This window comes from Erpetoichthys calabaricus, chromosome 5 (assembly GCF_900747795.2).
Source record: "Erpetoichthys calabaricus chromosome 5, fErpCal1.3, whole genome shotgun sequence".
Lineage (NCBI taxonomy): Eukaryota > Metazoa > Chordata > Cladistia > Polypteriformes > Polypteridae > Erpetoichthys > Erpetoichthys calabaricus.
The window spans coordinates 249,209,024-249,225,234 of NC_041398.2; the positions used below are offsets into that span (position 1 = coordinate 249,209,024).

General features: G+C 48.8%; 1 protein-coding gene and 1 long non-coding RNA gene across 5 annotated transcripts in view; one reads left to right on the forward strand and one right to left on the reverse strand.

Annotated features, from left to right (window-relative positions):
* Positions 1 to 3,992: 3,992 nt before the first annotated feature.
* herc3 (HECT and RLD domain containing E3 ubiquitin protein ligase 3) overlaps positions 3,993 to 16,211 on the reverse strand; it is a 125,078-nt gene continuing 112,859 nt past the window's right edge. For both annotated transcript variants that reach the window (XM_051928118.1, XM_051928117.1), the window contains exons 22-24: positions 12,807 to 12,990; positions 9,316 to 9,418; positions 3,993 to 4,487 (exon numbers count right to left, since the gene is read on the reverse strand). In XM_051928118.1, coding sequence (XP_051784078.1) covers positions 4,279 to 4,487; positions 9,316 to 9,418; positions 12,807 to 12,990 — 496 coding nt within the window. In that variant the 3' untranslated portion in view covers positions 3,993 to 4,278. The remainder of the gene's footprint in view (positions 4,488 to 9,315; positions 9,419 to 12,806; positions 12,991 to 16,211) is intronic.
* LOC127527932 (uncharacterized) lies at positions 10,958 to 12,307 on the forward strand. Of its 3 annotated transcripts, none has more exons than XR_007935115.1 (4): positions 10,958 to 11,041; positions 11,231 to 11,360; positions 11,615 to 11,744; positions 12,259 to 12,307. It is a non-coding gene; the product is annotated as an uncharacterized LOC127527932 (long non-coding RNA). The 3 variants fall into 3 exon arrangements; XR_007935116.1 differs by lacking the exons at positions 11,615 to 11,744; positions 12,259 to 12,307 and adding exons at positions 11,745 to 11,809; positions 11,940 to 11,965; XR_007935117.1 differs by lacking the exon at positions 12,259 to 12,307 and adding an exon at positions 11,940 to 11,964 and having other exon boundaries at positions 11,615 to 11,809.

Here is a 16,211-nt window from a genome sequence, read left to right on the forward strand (position 1 = left end):
CCATTCCTCCTACTTGGACCTCTGCAGGGGTCTCCACCGTTACCCATGTGGGCGTTGAAGTCACCCAGCCAAACTATGGAGTCTCCTGCTGGGATCCAAGAAGTCCTGTCACGGACAGCCATCAAGGCACAGCTGGGGGAGGGGGTCCAGTTTGGTGGTCTTAGAACTTTTTGCAGGTGACGTCCTCCTGTTGGCTTCATGAGGTGCTGAACTGCAGCAGGGAGGAGAATCGGCACCTCCAAATCAGAGCTGCTGGTCCTAAGTAGAGAAATACGCGGACCCTCCACTCTGAGGGAGAGGTGAGTGGCTGCCTCAAGTGGAGAAGTTTAAGAACCGCAGTCGGGGTCTCGTTCACAAGTCAGGGGGGGAAAAGGGACGGTGAGACCGACAGAAGGATCAGAGTGGCCTGTGTAGTGATGGAGGAAGGAGGAGCCAGGTGGTCTTCGTCTCTGCCGATGACCAACACAATGAGTACGAGTGGCTGACCTGAGCCTCCTCGGCTGGGTGGCTGGGCTGTCCCTTGGAATTTGGAGATGTCCACCCGCTGAGCCTCCACACCGAGGGGAGCCAATGGAGGTGGTCCGGGTGTCTGATCGCACGCCTCCCTCAGGAGATTTTATGGGCACAACCAGCTGGGAGGACAACATCACCCCAATGACCTGGGAACACCTTGGGGTCCCACAGTTTGAGTGGTGGGCAAGTGTGGTCGGGGGTAAAGGACACTGGGGTCTCCTAAAAGAAAATGATTACGTCTGGTTGTGTTTCTCATGGAGGTCTGCAAACGGATGTGGGATTTAATGACAAACGCTGGCCTGTCACATAGAAAACGTGACGTGTCCCACTTTATGCTTTGTGACCACTTCAGGACGTTATGTTTTTGCTGGAAGTGACGTGTGATGAGTGACATAATGAAGTCCCTGTCACACTGCGCCTGCTTTTGGATTCACGGTGGCCATTGGTGACATTCACCTTGTCATCGTGCCAAAGGAGAACTCCATACTGGTGGTGGTCTCACCTCAGCCAGGTGGCTCACTTTACAGAGGACACCAAAACTAAGTGGGGGGGCTGAAGACGGCGAGTCACAGCAGCACGTGGTCAGCATGCAGTGTAGCAGAAGGAGATGTTGTGTCGTTCCTCGAGACCCCTGATCTCATTCTGAGATGGCACAATTACAACAGGTACCTGCTACTGTGGTGACAGTCAGAGGTGTGACGGTGACAGGCCTGCTCATGAGGTGCTCCAGAGTCACAAACTGAGGTCTGCTGGTCAGAGTGTCCATCATCAGGACCCCAGAGGCTCGCCCACCTGCACATCTCGGAGTTGACCCCTTAACGGGGATGGCTGGTTGACAGAACTGTGCCAGTGTGGCCAGCCTGGTGGAGCAGACAGAGCATCACAGCCTCCCCGCCTGCAGGGGGTCCGGGTGGTCTACCATACAAGGACTCCCATCGCCCAGGACCAGCCTGTCAAGGGTCTTCATGATGTGAGACACACTGTGAGTGGTCCGTAGTGACGAGGCGCCTGCCAGCTTTAGATCAGGGGCGATGCAGGATGTTCTCCACTCGCTGGAGCCTTAGGGACAAACTGAGCAGGTGACCGAGGACATCACCATGTTGGACCCCAAGAGCTCGAGGACTCCATTGGACCCCACAGTCGTCTCCTCTTAGTGAGGGGCCACACTGATGCTCAGAGCTGGTGACATGGCAGGAGTTGTTGATGTAGTAAGAAGGAAAATTCATAGAAGATAAAAAAAGAAAAAATAGTGCGTGTGTGTGTGGAAGGTCAGGGTGCAGGACCACCCATCCTGAGCTCCACTAATCCATGGCTGTCCGTGACCTGTTTTGTGGTGGTGGGGGTCCCCATCTGTCCGAGTTTATCGGGGGTCTCTGAGTGTCTCCTACGAATCGCACCGCGATAAGAATTTAGGACGTGGTCGGACACAAGGTGTGAGGGGTCCTGCAGCCCCTCCTGGTGACCCCACGATTCTGACACGCGGGATGACATTTTGGGGTTTTCTGATCCGAATGCTGCGGCTTCACCAGAAAGAGGAAGAGGAGGAGGATGATGATGATGGTGAGCAAAGAAGAAGCAGAAGGGAAACACAACAGGGCTGGACGCTGCACCAGCCTCCACAGAATTGGCACAAGTGACGACTCTCTGAATGAGGGTGACAAGAGTGTGACAAGAGCCACCATGAGTTAGCAAACAGCCAAAGGCTCCTTGGACCTCCAGAGTTTCACCTTTTGGAGGTCCGACTGGATTTCAGGATTGTGGTAACTCCATGGTGAAGGCCGACGGGTCCGACTCGTCCTGCCAGTTCAAGGGGGTCAGTTTGTGGCATTTAAATGACAAAGAGGAGCTGACAAAGCAGGAGTTCAACAGCAGCGACCCTTCGATTGTCCTTTGTGTTGCGCTGCACTTCCAGTCTCAGTCGAGCCCACCCAACACCCCCCTGCAAAAGCCCACGGCACTCCACTCCATACTACGGTAGACGGCAGCACACGTGGCATTGTCCGCTTTGTGTCACCTTAAGCTCTGCTCCTTTTGTCTGCTGTGTGGCTTCAGCTTCTGTCGTGTCACTTGTTCTGAGGCAGCAGGTGGCACTGGTGTCAAACAAACAAACAAAAAAAACCTCACTGGGACCACCAGGGTCCATAGTTTGGATTTCAAAATGGCCTGTCTTGTCCTGATTGTCCTAGAGAACAGCGATGCAGAATTTGCTCCAGACGGGTGAAAAGGATTGTAATACTTGCTCTGAGCCAGCAGGTGGCACTGCTGTGCAAACTTGTAGCATCTATCAATCATATAGCGCCTTTCATTATATAGCACCTTTCACATCTATCAGATAGTGCCTTCCATCGTATATAGCGCCTTTCAATTCTCTTATATAGCGCCTTTCACATCTATCAATCATATAGCACCTTTCACTTCTCTTATATAGCGCCTTTCACATCTATCAGATCGTGCCTTTCATCTTATATAGCGCCTTTCACATCTATCAGATCGTGCCTTTCATCTTATGTAGCACCTTTCACATCTATCAATCATATAGCACCTTTCACTTCTCTTATATAGCGCCTTTCACATCAGATCGTGCCCTTCATTTCTCTTATATAGCGCCTTTCACATCTATCAATCATATAGCACCTTTCACTTTTCTTATATAACGCCTTTCATTATATAGCACCTTCCACATCTATCAGATTGTGCCTTTCATCTTATATAGCGCCTTTCAATTCTCTTATATAGCACCTTAATAATAATTCATTACATTTATATAGCGCTTTTCTCAGTACTCAAAGCGCTATCCACACAGGGAGGAACCGGGAAACGAACCCACAATCTGCCACAGTCTCCTTACTGCAAAGCAGCAGCACTACCACTGCGCCACCTGTGAGGACTTTCACATCTATCAATCATATAGTGCCTTTCATTTATTATATAGCGCCTTTCACATCTATCTATCTATCTATCTATCTATCTATCTATCTATCTATCTATCAGACAGCACCCTTCACTTGTATCTATCTGGCTGGGCTGACTGAACACAGTCAGATGAGCTAAGCGATTCCATTGATTACTCGGCCAGTCAGTTCCCTTTGTTCAGATCAGCACCATGTGTGTCTTTAAAGACCTCGTGTGGGGGTCTTCGTTCTGCCCCCCCACCCTGGTCCCTAGCGGACCTCTTAGTGACTCTGCCGGTTGGCCGCAGATCCTGTAAGCCACACTCGGCCCAATCTGCCAGGCCGGGCTCACTGCCCGCGCCCAGCCTCACGTTTCACCACAGGGTGGCGCTCTAAACATCTGACCTCGGGGGGGGGGGGCCTCTCGCTGCGCCCCTTCATATTCTGCTGTTTATTGATGACGTGAAGGAGGTCCGAGCAGAAACAAAAAACTAAAATCCGGAGCCACGAGTTGCGAGGCGGAGGGACACGAGAGTGGCGCCTCCATCAGGGGAAGCCGAGAACAGCAGCGGTCAGTAAAAACTCACAAGAAAACATCGGAGGCGTCCCGTTTGCACCTTTTTTTTTTATTAAAATGTAAAAAGAATTTGAGCTTTAATGATCATTAAGGTCGACTTCGCTCCCCAGTAAAATGAACTCATCCTGATCTGATTTGTACAAAAAAGAAAAGTCTAAAAAAATAAGGATTCGTCTGGCAGGCCGTCGTCTCCGAGAGTCCAAGACCTTGTAAACCACAATAAATAGTGCAGTGAGAGTCACTTAGAAGACGCGTAAAGTGCATGAAAGAGCGGGAGCAAGCGGACCACCCGGCCCCTCACACCAGGCTGAAGCCCTCGTACTGCTCGATGGCCTGCGTCAGCCTTTTCCTGAGGACCTCCTTGCTGGTGTAGCGCGGCATGTCCAGCAGGTTGTAGCAGGTGTGCGCCACGGGCAGGTGCTGCTCGCTGCCCGCCGTCGACTGGATGGCGATCTGCAGGCTCTCCATGCCGTAGATTGGGATGCGATCGCTGCCCGTCAAGAACACTGAGGGGGACACAAAGGCAGAGGGTGAGGACCCCACGCCACTCTGAAAAAGTCACGCGGTCATCAACTGACGAGGGGGCCCACCGACCGTCCATCCTTTTTCTGAACCCGTTCCTCTCCAGTTCATGGCTTGTGGGGGGGGGCTCAAGCAGTTGACAAACGCCCAGTGACACACATGGCAGTGCCATACAGGATACGAGCCAAATGATGCCACTTCAGCTCGAGGTCTTAGGGTGGTGACAGAAAACTCTCAACCCAAGGAGCACAAACCCCCTGAACACACAAACCCACCCAACCCGAGTCCTGGAGCAGAACACCCCAATCGTCCTCAGTGTGTGTGGATACGGATGTGACTATTCCACTAGATGGACCCCCCGCTCTCCACGGTACCCTCACCGGCCACTTTATTAGGTACACCTTGCTAGTCACTGGTTGGACCCCCTTTGGCCTTCACAGCTGCTGTAATTCTTCATGGCACTGATTCAGCAAGGCGCTGCAAACGTTCCTCAGGGATTGTGGTCCATATATTGAGATGATGGCATCACACACTTGCTGCACGTCCATGATGTGAATCTCCTGTTCCACCACATCCCAAAGCTGCTCTACTGGATTGAGATCTGCTGACTGTGGAGGCCATTTGAGTCCAGTGAGCCCATCGTCATGTTCAAGAAACCAGTTGGAGATGATGTGAGCTTTGTGACATGGCGTGTTATCCTGCTGGAAGATGGGGACACTGCTGTCATAAAGGGATGGACATGGTCAGCAACAATACTCAGGTAGGCTGTGACATTTAAATGATGCGCAGCTGGTACTAAGGGGCACAAAGTGTGCCAAGAAAATATCAATACAACCATTAAAGCACCAGCAGCAGCCTGAACTGTTGATCCAAGGCAGGATGGACCTCTGCTTTCATGTTGTTGACCACACCATCTGAATGTCACAGCAGAAATCAGGACTCGTTAGACCAGGGGACATTTTACAAATCTTCTCTTGTCCACTTTTGCTGAGCCCGTGTGAATTGTGGCCTCAGTTGCCTGTTCTTCACCCGCTGGGGGTCTCCTGCTGCTGTAGCCCACCATCTGCTTCAAGGTCTGACGTGTTGTGTGCTCAGAGCTGCTCTTCTGCACATCTCAGTTGTCACAAGTGCTTATCTGAGTTCCTGTTGCCTTTCTTTCTGTCAGCTCAGACCAGTCTGGCCATCTCCTCTGACCTCTGACCCATTGAACTACCGCTCACTGATATTTTCGGACCCCTGTCTGTAAACCCTAAAGATGGTTGTGTGTGAAGATCCCAGTAGATCAGCAGTTTGTGAAATACGCAGAGCAGCCCGTCTGACATCACCAAGCAGGTCACCTTCAAAGTCACTTCAGTCCCCTTTCCTCATCGTTCTGATGCTCGGTTTGAACTTCAGCAGGTGGTCCTCACAAGGCCTATAGGCTGAAATGGCACTGAGTTGCTGCCATGTGATTGGCTGATTAGATATTTGCAGAAAAAAAGTAGCCGGTGAGTGAGTGTGTGTGTGTGTGTGTGTGTGTGTGTGTGTGTGTCTAATATCTCTCTGTGTATAAAATCCAACGTCTGTCTGTCTGTCTGCTCTTCACGAGAGAACGACTTCATGGATTTAGATCTTTTCTTTTTCTAGTATTTGCTTGCACATTCCGGTTGATTTTGCGACTTCTCTCATTGTGCCGCTAGCAGGAGTGAGCCGAGGGGAGGGGGACGCGTGATGTCAGGTATGGGTGGAGCCGGGTGGGGCGGGGCCTCCTCACTGACTGACGCTCCAGACTCGGAGCGTACCGTACATCCGACTTCACGGTGGGTTGGGTTTTGTTTTTTTCTCTCACCAGGAGGCTCCGCCCCCTGCTCACTGCGCTGGTTACCCAGAATCACACTTTAAGGAGATTGTTGTCTTCATGGGAATTGTTACATTTGCATTATTTTCACTTTTACTTTAACTTTATTAAAACGATATTTGGAATGAACTTTTCTTCAAGATCACATTGAATTTTGATTCCGTGTTTGGATTCACATCGTGACAACGCAACAGATAACTGCCGGTGAGTGCATTTCATTTCGTTTCGTTCTCTTTAATAAATAAAACGACTTTCTCGAATGTTTGTCCCTGCTCTTTCTTCTTCGCTTAGTCGTTGACGTGTCATCAAGAACGTATAAAATTATTGTCCTGATCAAATTTCTAAGAGCTGAGAGCACATGAACCGTATCTGAGACAAACATTCACACGACTGAGAGGTGAGATGACATGACGGTGGTCTTGTTTGAAAATAGCTGTAAGTAGGGCGTGACGTGTAAGGATCTCATGTTCAAAGTCTCCGTCTCACAGGACTTCATACCGCGCCAACGTTTCTGGAATCTTTTATTTGTCGCTGGCAACACAAATTAGACGATCTACAAGTCTCCGACTTAAACTTTAAATACGAACAATATATTTGATCTCTTGTCGCTGTTCTGTTATTTCACTGAGTAATAATTTCTGTTTGTTTGTGCTAATACGATCTTTACTATCATTTTTTCTGAGACTTTTGAATTTTCGTACTTCCGTTATCTCTAATCTGCTCTACTTGTGTACCGCACCAACGATTTTGAATTCTTCACGACGTTCTACTTTGTCATCTACTCTTTGTCTTTTATTTCTAGTCCCGAGTGTTGGTTAAATCTCTTTCTCACGGGACATATACAGTGAGGAACAGAAGTATTTGAACACCCTGCGATTTTGCAAGTTCCCCCACTTAGAAATCATGGAGGAGTCTGAAGTTCCCATTGTAGGTCCATTCCCACTGTGAGAGACAGAATGTAAAAACAAATTCAGGAAATCCCATTGTATGATTTGTACAGAATGTATTTGTGTTGCACTGCTGCACAGAAGTATTTGAACACCTGAGAAAATCCGTTAGTATTTGGTACAGAAGCCTTTGTTTGCAATTACAGAAGTCAAACGTTTCCCGTAGTTCTAGACCAGGTTTGCACACACACACTGCCACAGGGATTTTGGCCCACTCCTCCACACAGATCTCCTCTACATCTGTCAGGCTCCGGGGCTGGCACTGAACAACACGGAGTTTCAGCTCCCTCCAAAGATTTTTGATTGGATTTAGGTCTGGAGACTGGCTAGGCCACTCCAGAACCTTGATATGCTTCTTACGGAGCCACTCCTTGGTTATCCTGGCTGTGTGCTTCGGGTCATTGTCATGTTGGAAGACCCAGCCACGACCCATCTTCAGTGCTCTGACTGAGAGAAGGAGGTTGTTGCTTGAAATCTCACAATACATGGCCCCATTCGTCCTCTCCTTAACACAGTGCAGTCGTCCTGTCCTCTTCGCAGAAAAGCACCCCCAAAGTGTGATGTTTCCACCCCCATGCTTCACAGTAGGGATGGTGTTCTTGGGATGCTGCAACTCCTCCTTATTTTTTCTCCAAACACAGCGAGTGAAGTTTAGACCAAAAAGTTCTATTTTGGTCTCATCTGACCACATGACTTTCTCCCATGCCTCCTCTGGATCATCCAGATGGTCATTGGCAAACTTCAGACGGGCCTGGACATGTGATGACTTGAGCGGGGGAACCTTCTGTGCAATGCGTGATTTGAAACCATGACGGCATAGTGTTCTACCGACAGTGACCTTTGAAACTGTGGTCCCAGCTCTCTTCATGTCATTGACCAGCTCCACCTGTGTAGTTCTGGGCTGATTCCTCACCTTTCTTATCATCTGTGATACCCCACAAGGCGAGATCTTGCATGGAGCCCCCAGTCTGAGGGAGACTGACAGTTGTCGTTAGCCTCTTCCATTTTCTGACAGTTGCTCCAACAGTTGGTTTATTTTCACCAAGCTGATTGGCAATTGCCCTGTAGCCCTTTCCAGCCTTGTGGAGGTCCACAATTTTGTCTCTGGTGTCTTTTGCCAGCTCTGTGGTCTTGCCCATGATCGTAGTTGGAGTCTGACTGACTGTGGGGTGGACAGGTGTCTTTAAAGAGCTCAGACAGGTGCTACTAATTCAGATTACTAAGTGGAGTAGAGGTGGACTTCTTAAAGGCAGAGTAACAGGTCTTTGAGAGCCAGAATTCTTGCTGATTGCCAGATGTTCAAATACTTCTGTGCAGCAGTGCAATACAAATACATTCTGTACAAATCATGCAATGGGATTTCCTGAATTTGTTTTTACATTCTGTCTCTCACAGTGGGAATGACACCTACAATGTGAAGTGGGAGAACTTGCAAAATCGCAGGGTGTTCAGATACTTATGTTCCTCACTGTAAGCATCTCTTCAAGAAAATCACGTCTCGTCTCCTCCCCAGATTTTTTTTTATAATAGAGAGAGATTTGCTGGAACATTCCGGCTGATTTTGCGACTTCTCTCATAGTGCTATGTATTATCGTTCGCTCGGGGTACCGAATTATTTGCACAAATCTGAGAGAGACGTAGCAGACCGAGGGGGACGGACACTCCAGCCCTTGGGTGTAACCTTATCTCCGCTTTCCTAGCAAACGAGAGAACGACTTAACGGATTTAGATCGGGTTTTTTTTCTAGAATTTTCTTGAACATTCTGGTTGATGTTGCGACTTCTCTCATTGTGCTAAGTATCAGAGTTCGCTTGTGGTGCTGATTTGTTTGTGCATATCTGAGACAGAGGCTTATATTAATTAGATGAGGTGGTAGATCTTCTTCTAGACTAGCTCCTCATCCTCATCATCAGTCATAGTGCCCAGCCCTGCCAGGGCAGTCAGTCTCCGCTCCCAGTGACCATGAACTGGATAGCCAGGCTAGAAAATGGATGGCTGAATATTAAAAAGACTGAAAGATGAACTTACATAGAAACTGCCTCTTCTTCTCCAAGGGAAATTCATGGAAAACCTGCCAGAACATTTGCACTGTAGGGTGAGCAGCCGAGTATTCACCTTTGTATACGGCGTTCTGTAAAAAACGACAAATAAAAAGAAAGAAGGTCCGGCCGGCGTCACACACGGAGGACACAGCAGCCACACAGGCCTCTTCATTTTTTTTCCTGATTTTTCTGCATTTTGCAGCCTTGTGCTAAAATCATAGAAATTCGTTTTTTCCCCCTCAACAGTCATTACCTCAGAGTGACAAAAAAAAAAATTAAATTTGTAAAAATTTTTGTTAATGTGACATTTTACTTTCTTATTTTTTAGTAAATTGACACTCGGGGCACTCAGACCCTTCACTCAGTGCTCTGCTGATTTCAGCCCGACGAGCTTCACCCACACTTTTAGATTTTCTGCCCTTCTTCAAGCCCCATCAGACTGGATGGAGACCCTGGGTGGGCTGCCATTTCTAAGACGCTCCAGAGATTTCTTTGATGGGGTTCAGGTGTGCGCCACTCGAGGACGGTCCCCTGCCACTCCTGTTTCGTCTTTTCTTTGTCCCGTTACAAGGTGACCACTCTAGAGCAGGTCTTTATTAAGGACGTCTCTGAATTTTGCCCCTTTTAGCTTTTCCTCCACCGCCACCCTGCTGCTGCCCCCATGACTCTTTGCTGTTGAAGGGTATTGCTCAGGTGACGTGACACTTAGAATTGAAGCCAAACGGCTGAATATCGGTTTCTGATTTGGGCTTCATGGAAGTGTGGGCAGACAGAAGCCTTAACTCAGTAAAAGACGCATGAAAGCCCACCTAAAGGGTCTCTTTAGACTGTGAGACTAAACTAAGATTAGCGTCACATGTGCAGGACACCGGTGACACTCCTCACCTTTGCATTTCAACTGTGCAGCATCACTGACTGGGAGACTCGTCTGTTCAGCACTCCCTCGGGATCCTGACTGAAGTACTGAAGTGAAGCAGCACTAATGGATACCTGCACCAGAGAACTCGGGACCTCAGACCGGGCCAAAGGTTCAAATTCCAACGGGACAAAGCAAAGACAACACAGGAGGGGCTTAAGGACAACTGTGAGTGTGACAGAGTGGAGCAGCCAGCAGCCAGACTTGGACCCCATCACACATCGCTGTCCGTGCAGGGTCTCCATCCAACCAGAGCCTGAGAGGGTCTGCAGAGAACAATGGCAGAAAACCCCCAAATCCCTGTGTGTGTGTGTGTGTGTGTGTGAAGGTCGTCACATCAAACCCAAGAAGGCTCCACGCTGGTATGGCTGCCAAAGGAGCTTCAATGAACTTCTGAGTGAGGGATCTGAGTGGACGGGTCAACGTGATACTTCAGTGCAAAAAATCTTAAAATCTCATTTTTCATATTTAGTGATGCTTTATGGGAAGAAAACAATGAATTAAAACAATTTTAGCACAAAGCTAAATTTTGTTATTGCATTTTAGCTCAGGGCACAACACAGAAAAACGTGAAGGGGTCTGAAAACTTTCTGAAGGCACAGCAAACCACGAGAGACCATCACTGAGACGAGCCTCTCATCCTCAGTCCTTGGAGCTGCAACACATGCTTTGGACTTCTGGGTCACCTGTCACACACACACACGGAGCCCCGCCCAGTGTGATTCTGTCAGGTCAGCCCTCATTGGTTGTCAGCTGTCACATGCACACGGAGCCCCGCCCAGTGTGATTCTGTCAGGTCAGCCCTCATTGGTCATCTGCTGTCACACGGAGCCCCGCCCAGTTTGATTCTGTCAGGTCAGCCCTCATTGGTCATCTGCTGTCACACACACACGGAGCCCCGCCCAGTTTGATTCTGTCAGGTCAGCCCTCATTGGTCATCTGCTGTCACACACACACGGAGCCCCGCCCAGTTTGATTCTGTCAGGTCAGCCCTCATTGGTCGTCTGCTGTCACACGCACACGGAGCCCCGCCCAGTTTGATTCTGTCAGGTCAGCCCTCATTGGTCGTCAGCTGTCACACGCACACGGAGCCCCGCCCAGTTTGATTCTGTCAGGTCAGCCCTAATTGATTGTCAGGTGTCACACACACACGGAGCCCCGCCCAGTTTGAGTCTGTCAGGTCAGCCCTCATTGGTCGTCAGCTGTCACACGCACATGGAGCCCCGCCCAGTTTGATTCTGTCAGGTCAGCCCTAATTGATTGTCAGGTGTCACACACACACGGAGCCCCACCCAGTTTGAGTCTGTCAGGTCAGCCCTCATTGGTCATCTGCTGTCACACGGAGCCCCGCCCAGTTTGATTCTGTCAGGTCAGCCCTCATTGGTCATCTGCTGTCACACACACACAGAGCCCCGCCCAGTTTGATTCTGTCAGGTCAGCCCTCATTGGTCGTCTGCTGTCACACGCACACGGAGCCCCGCCCAGTTTGATTCTGTCAGGTCAGCCCTCATTGGTCGTCAGCTGTCACATGCACACAGAGCCCTGCCCACTTAGATTCTGTCAGGTTAGCCCTAATTGATTGTCAGGTGTCACACACACACGGAGCCCCGCCCAGTTTGAGTCTGTCAGGTCAGCCCTCATTGGTCGTCTGCTGTCACACGCACACGGAGCCCCGCCCAGTTTGATTCTGTCAGGTCAGCCCTCATTGGTCATCTGCTGTCACACGGAGCCCCGCCCAGTTTGATTCTGTCAGGTCAGCCCTCATTGATCGTCAGGTGTCACACACACACAGAGCCCCACCCAGTTAGATTCTGTCAGGTTAGCCCTCATTGGTCATCTGCTGTCACACACACACAGAGCCCCGCCCAGTTTGATTCTGTCAGGTCAGCCCTCATTGGTCGTCTGCTGTCACACAAACACGGAGCCCCACCCAGTTAGATTCTGTCAGGTCAGCCCTCATTGGTCATCTGCTGTCACACGCACACGGAGCCCCGCCCAGTTTGATTCTGTCAGGTCAGCCCTCATTGGTCGTCAGCTGTCACACGCACACAGAGCCCCGCCCACTTAGATTCTGTCAGGTTAGCCCTAATTGATTGTCAGGTGTCACACACACACACGGAGCCCCGCCCAGTTTGAGTCTGTCAGGTCAGCCCTCATTGGTCGTCTGCTGTCACACGCACACGGAGCCCCACCCAGTATGATTCTATCAGGTCAGTGCTTATTGGTCAGCTGTCACACGCACTTGGAGTCCTGCCCAGTTTGATTCTGTCAGGTCAGGGCTCATTGGCTGTCAGCTCTCAGATACACATGGAGCCCCGCCCTGTTCAGCTCTGTCAGGTCAGGGCTCATTGGTTGTCGGCTCTCACACGCACACGAAGCCCCACCCTGTTTGATTCTGTCAGGGGAAGTCCCACCCTGCTCTGACTACTACACTGGCAGTCAAAAATGAAGTCTGTGACTGAAAATCTGTTGGACAAACCGTGTCATGTGACAGGTCCTCACGGTGACTTCTTCAGCATGAAAGCTAGACGACACGCAGCAAATTGGATCAAACTTCCTACCTTTTCCATCTGCTCCCAGTTGTAATTACTGTTTCCCACGACCATAGCCATGAGCTCGCTGGGCTGGAAAAGTGAAAGAACTTTGCCTCCGCAGACCTTCAGAAAACCTTCAGAGAAGGCGCGGTAGAGCTGCTGGACCGACCTGTTGAACACGTAGTTGAGATAGGCGTCCACAAACTCCTGCCTGGAAGCAGAAAGTGAAAGAGGAACGTTGTTAGGTGAACTTAAAAACGAATAAAGGGGTTTCTGCTGACGCCAACTTCCATTTGCATTTCTGTGTCCATCGCCATCTGCCTTCAGGGTGGGAAATGTGACAGAATATGAAACATGGAGGTCCAGCATGTGACGTGAACTCACATTGAGAATACTGCTGTGGCCTCAGCCATGTCCCTTAGACGCGTGCTGCGTGCCATTTCCATTGTGTTACTATTGTGCCCGTTTACATTTTTGTTGACTTTCTTAAAAATGTTCTCCCATAGTCCATTGGTGCACACTCACACTCGCCACTTCATCTGTAAAGTGTATTTAAATCTGATGATGAGTACTGCCATAGCACTTTATGGTAGGCACTGCACAGACGCATCGATTATCGTAACGAGACTTCATTGCAAACTACCTTTGGGTCTTCATCTCTGAAATGTGACCAACTAACAAAATGTCACTTTGGGGTGGCCTTAAGTGGCCAAACAGGACACAATTTCTCTTGATATTCCATATTTAGTATAACACTCGTGTTAACAAGTCATTTTACCTGCACAGAGTTGAAGAACCCATCTGCTGAGGTTTTAGAAGTGTTAAGAAGACCAAAGGAGGCCTCTGCTTAAATTCTTGGTGTAACGAATTGGACCCGATATGCTGAAAGCGGGCTGACTGCTATCGCTCACCTTCTTAACCTAAAGCGCCCCGCCGTACGTCCCCCTTTCGATATAATCAAGCAGTGAAATTTAGACATACAGGAGGTTGGGCGCACATGCCAATTACAGCGCCTTGCTTTACCCACCACACGATAAACCACCGGGATTGGGACCCGAGTGCAGGGGGTGACACCTCGGCACCACATTGAAACACGGAGGCTGGAGTGCCAATCCTGCCACCAACCCCTAAATTTTGCCTGCCAGTTGCAGTGCTGTACGCAGATTAATGTCACAGCCTGCACTCGGATGGTCCATCGTGTGGTGGGTGCGGCAGCACACTGCTCCCAACCAGGACCAAGCAATTGCAGGTTAAGGGCCCAATGGAGTAGAGTCATTTAACGGGATTTGAACTGGCAACCTTCTGATTGGCGGCACAGATCCCTCGCCTCAGAGCCCCCATATACAAAATATGTTTAAAAAAAAAAAAAGATCGTTACAAGGTGATTTTAGCAATTACACATTTAAAAAAAGAAAGACACAAAGATGAACACAGCGGTGACCCTCATCCTCCCTAACACACAATAACCCCTACAAGTGTGAAATGCGCCCCCCAGCCCCTCCTGAAGTTCTCACAAGAGTCCAGAGCTCCAGTTGTCTTATTATGATGGGTGGGTAAATCGCAGAAATTGGCCAGTGAAAGAATTTGAATTTTTAAATGTAAAATGATTCCACAGTTGGTACTGCGCCATAACAGGGGGTAAAAAACGAACGTCAACGTGGTGACCCGGGTCTGCCAGGCGTACCCAAGGGTAATGCAGGGTTCAGGAGATCACCACACTTGCAGACGCATGCTGACCCTCACCAATCTAGACAGCTCTCTGTAGCCGGAGGCCAATGCCGATGCTCACCCCTTCAGCTTTTTCCTCTTTGTCCAATCAAAAAACAGTGCGATTTATGCACATGACCTGAGAAACTGGACGTTCGGGCTTCAGTGGTGCCGCCGTCAGTCACCTGTCAAGTCCAAAACAGTATGTATGGCCCCCCTCTTCTTTGCCCGCACAAGCAGATCAGACAGACAAGAGGCAAACGCTTAACGTTCTCGATGTGGCGGAGCTGCATTCTTTCGTAAGATTTTTTTTTTAATCCTTTATTTACCATAAACAATTTCTTGTATTAGGAATTTATCACTTTTCGCATACAGCAACTTACTCTCCCGAGAGTTTTAGGGTCAGAGCGCAGGGTCAGCTATATGGACAGCGAGCTCCTCTGTTAAGGGTCTTGGCTCAAGGGCCCAATGGAGTAAGCAGCAATCACTGCTGGGATTCAAACTGGGAACCTTCAAGTTACTGGCCCAAATCCTTTTAGCCACTGAGCCACCAGTCTGCCCTGAGTAAATGAGCAATAGACACATTTTTGCAGTACGTAAAGTGTTACCAGTATTGCATCTATTGTAATAATCACCTGGTAAAAAGTTCAACTGGACCTCAAAGCAACAACAAAGGAGCTGGAGGCACCAAAGTATCTCCGTCCACCATTAACCTCCTTGGTGTTAACCCAGAGTGCGACTCCAACTCTGACTTTTAAAGAATTACGGTTCTTCCCGAGTCGCACTTGGGCTGACGCATAATGATTCGTTTTACATTTTTAAACCCAAATAACACTCAGAACAGTATTCTGCAGCAATGTAGTGGATGAAATATCATTTTCTCTCTTCTTAATTGTCTTAGTTGTTAGTCAACGTGTGTTCAGACCATAGTGTGAGTGGATGCATCGATCTATGTATTTAAAGAGCTTCTGTAAAGAGCCAAATAAAGTTTGTTTCTTCGTTTGTTCATTCATTCCTTCCTTCGTTTGGTCTATCTATTGTCACACGCCCTTAGGGGACAGCTGAAGGGTCCAACATCGGGCATAAAAGACCCGTAAAAGGGTCAGTAATGAGTATTAATACCTTTTCTCGTTCCTCTTTCAGAACAACAGACTTCCCTTCCTTTGTGGATGACCCCACGTCCGTCCCGTGCTGATGACATCATTTCTAGACCATACCGACGCTATCTTTTCTTTTCCTGCTGTTTTGTATAAAGCCAACCAGTTTGCCACATTCACTTGTCTTTGTTATTTTACAGAAAGACCGGTTTCAGTCTCAATTGACTACAGTAATCCCTCGCTACTTCGCGGTTCACTTTTCGCGGATTCACGACTTCGTGGGTTTTTAAATACAAGTGATTGCCCGCCTATCACGGAAGTTATGTTCCAGACCCATCAGCAACAGGAGAAAATCCGTGATATAGAAAGACCATATAAATAAACATTTTTATAGTTTAAGCCTTAAAATACCCATCCCACATGCTTTAAACACATGTAAACTTAAAAAACACACTTTGTTAACACATATGATACGTGGATGTCGGGCTAAGGATATGAGTAACATCTCACTATTATAAAACATTTTAACTTCACGCAAGACAAGACAGTGAGACAGGAAAATTGGTGATGTACAGGCTTTTAAATTACTGACACGCAGAGCGACAAGCTGCACAAAGCCAGCACAAAG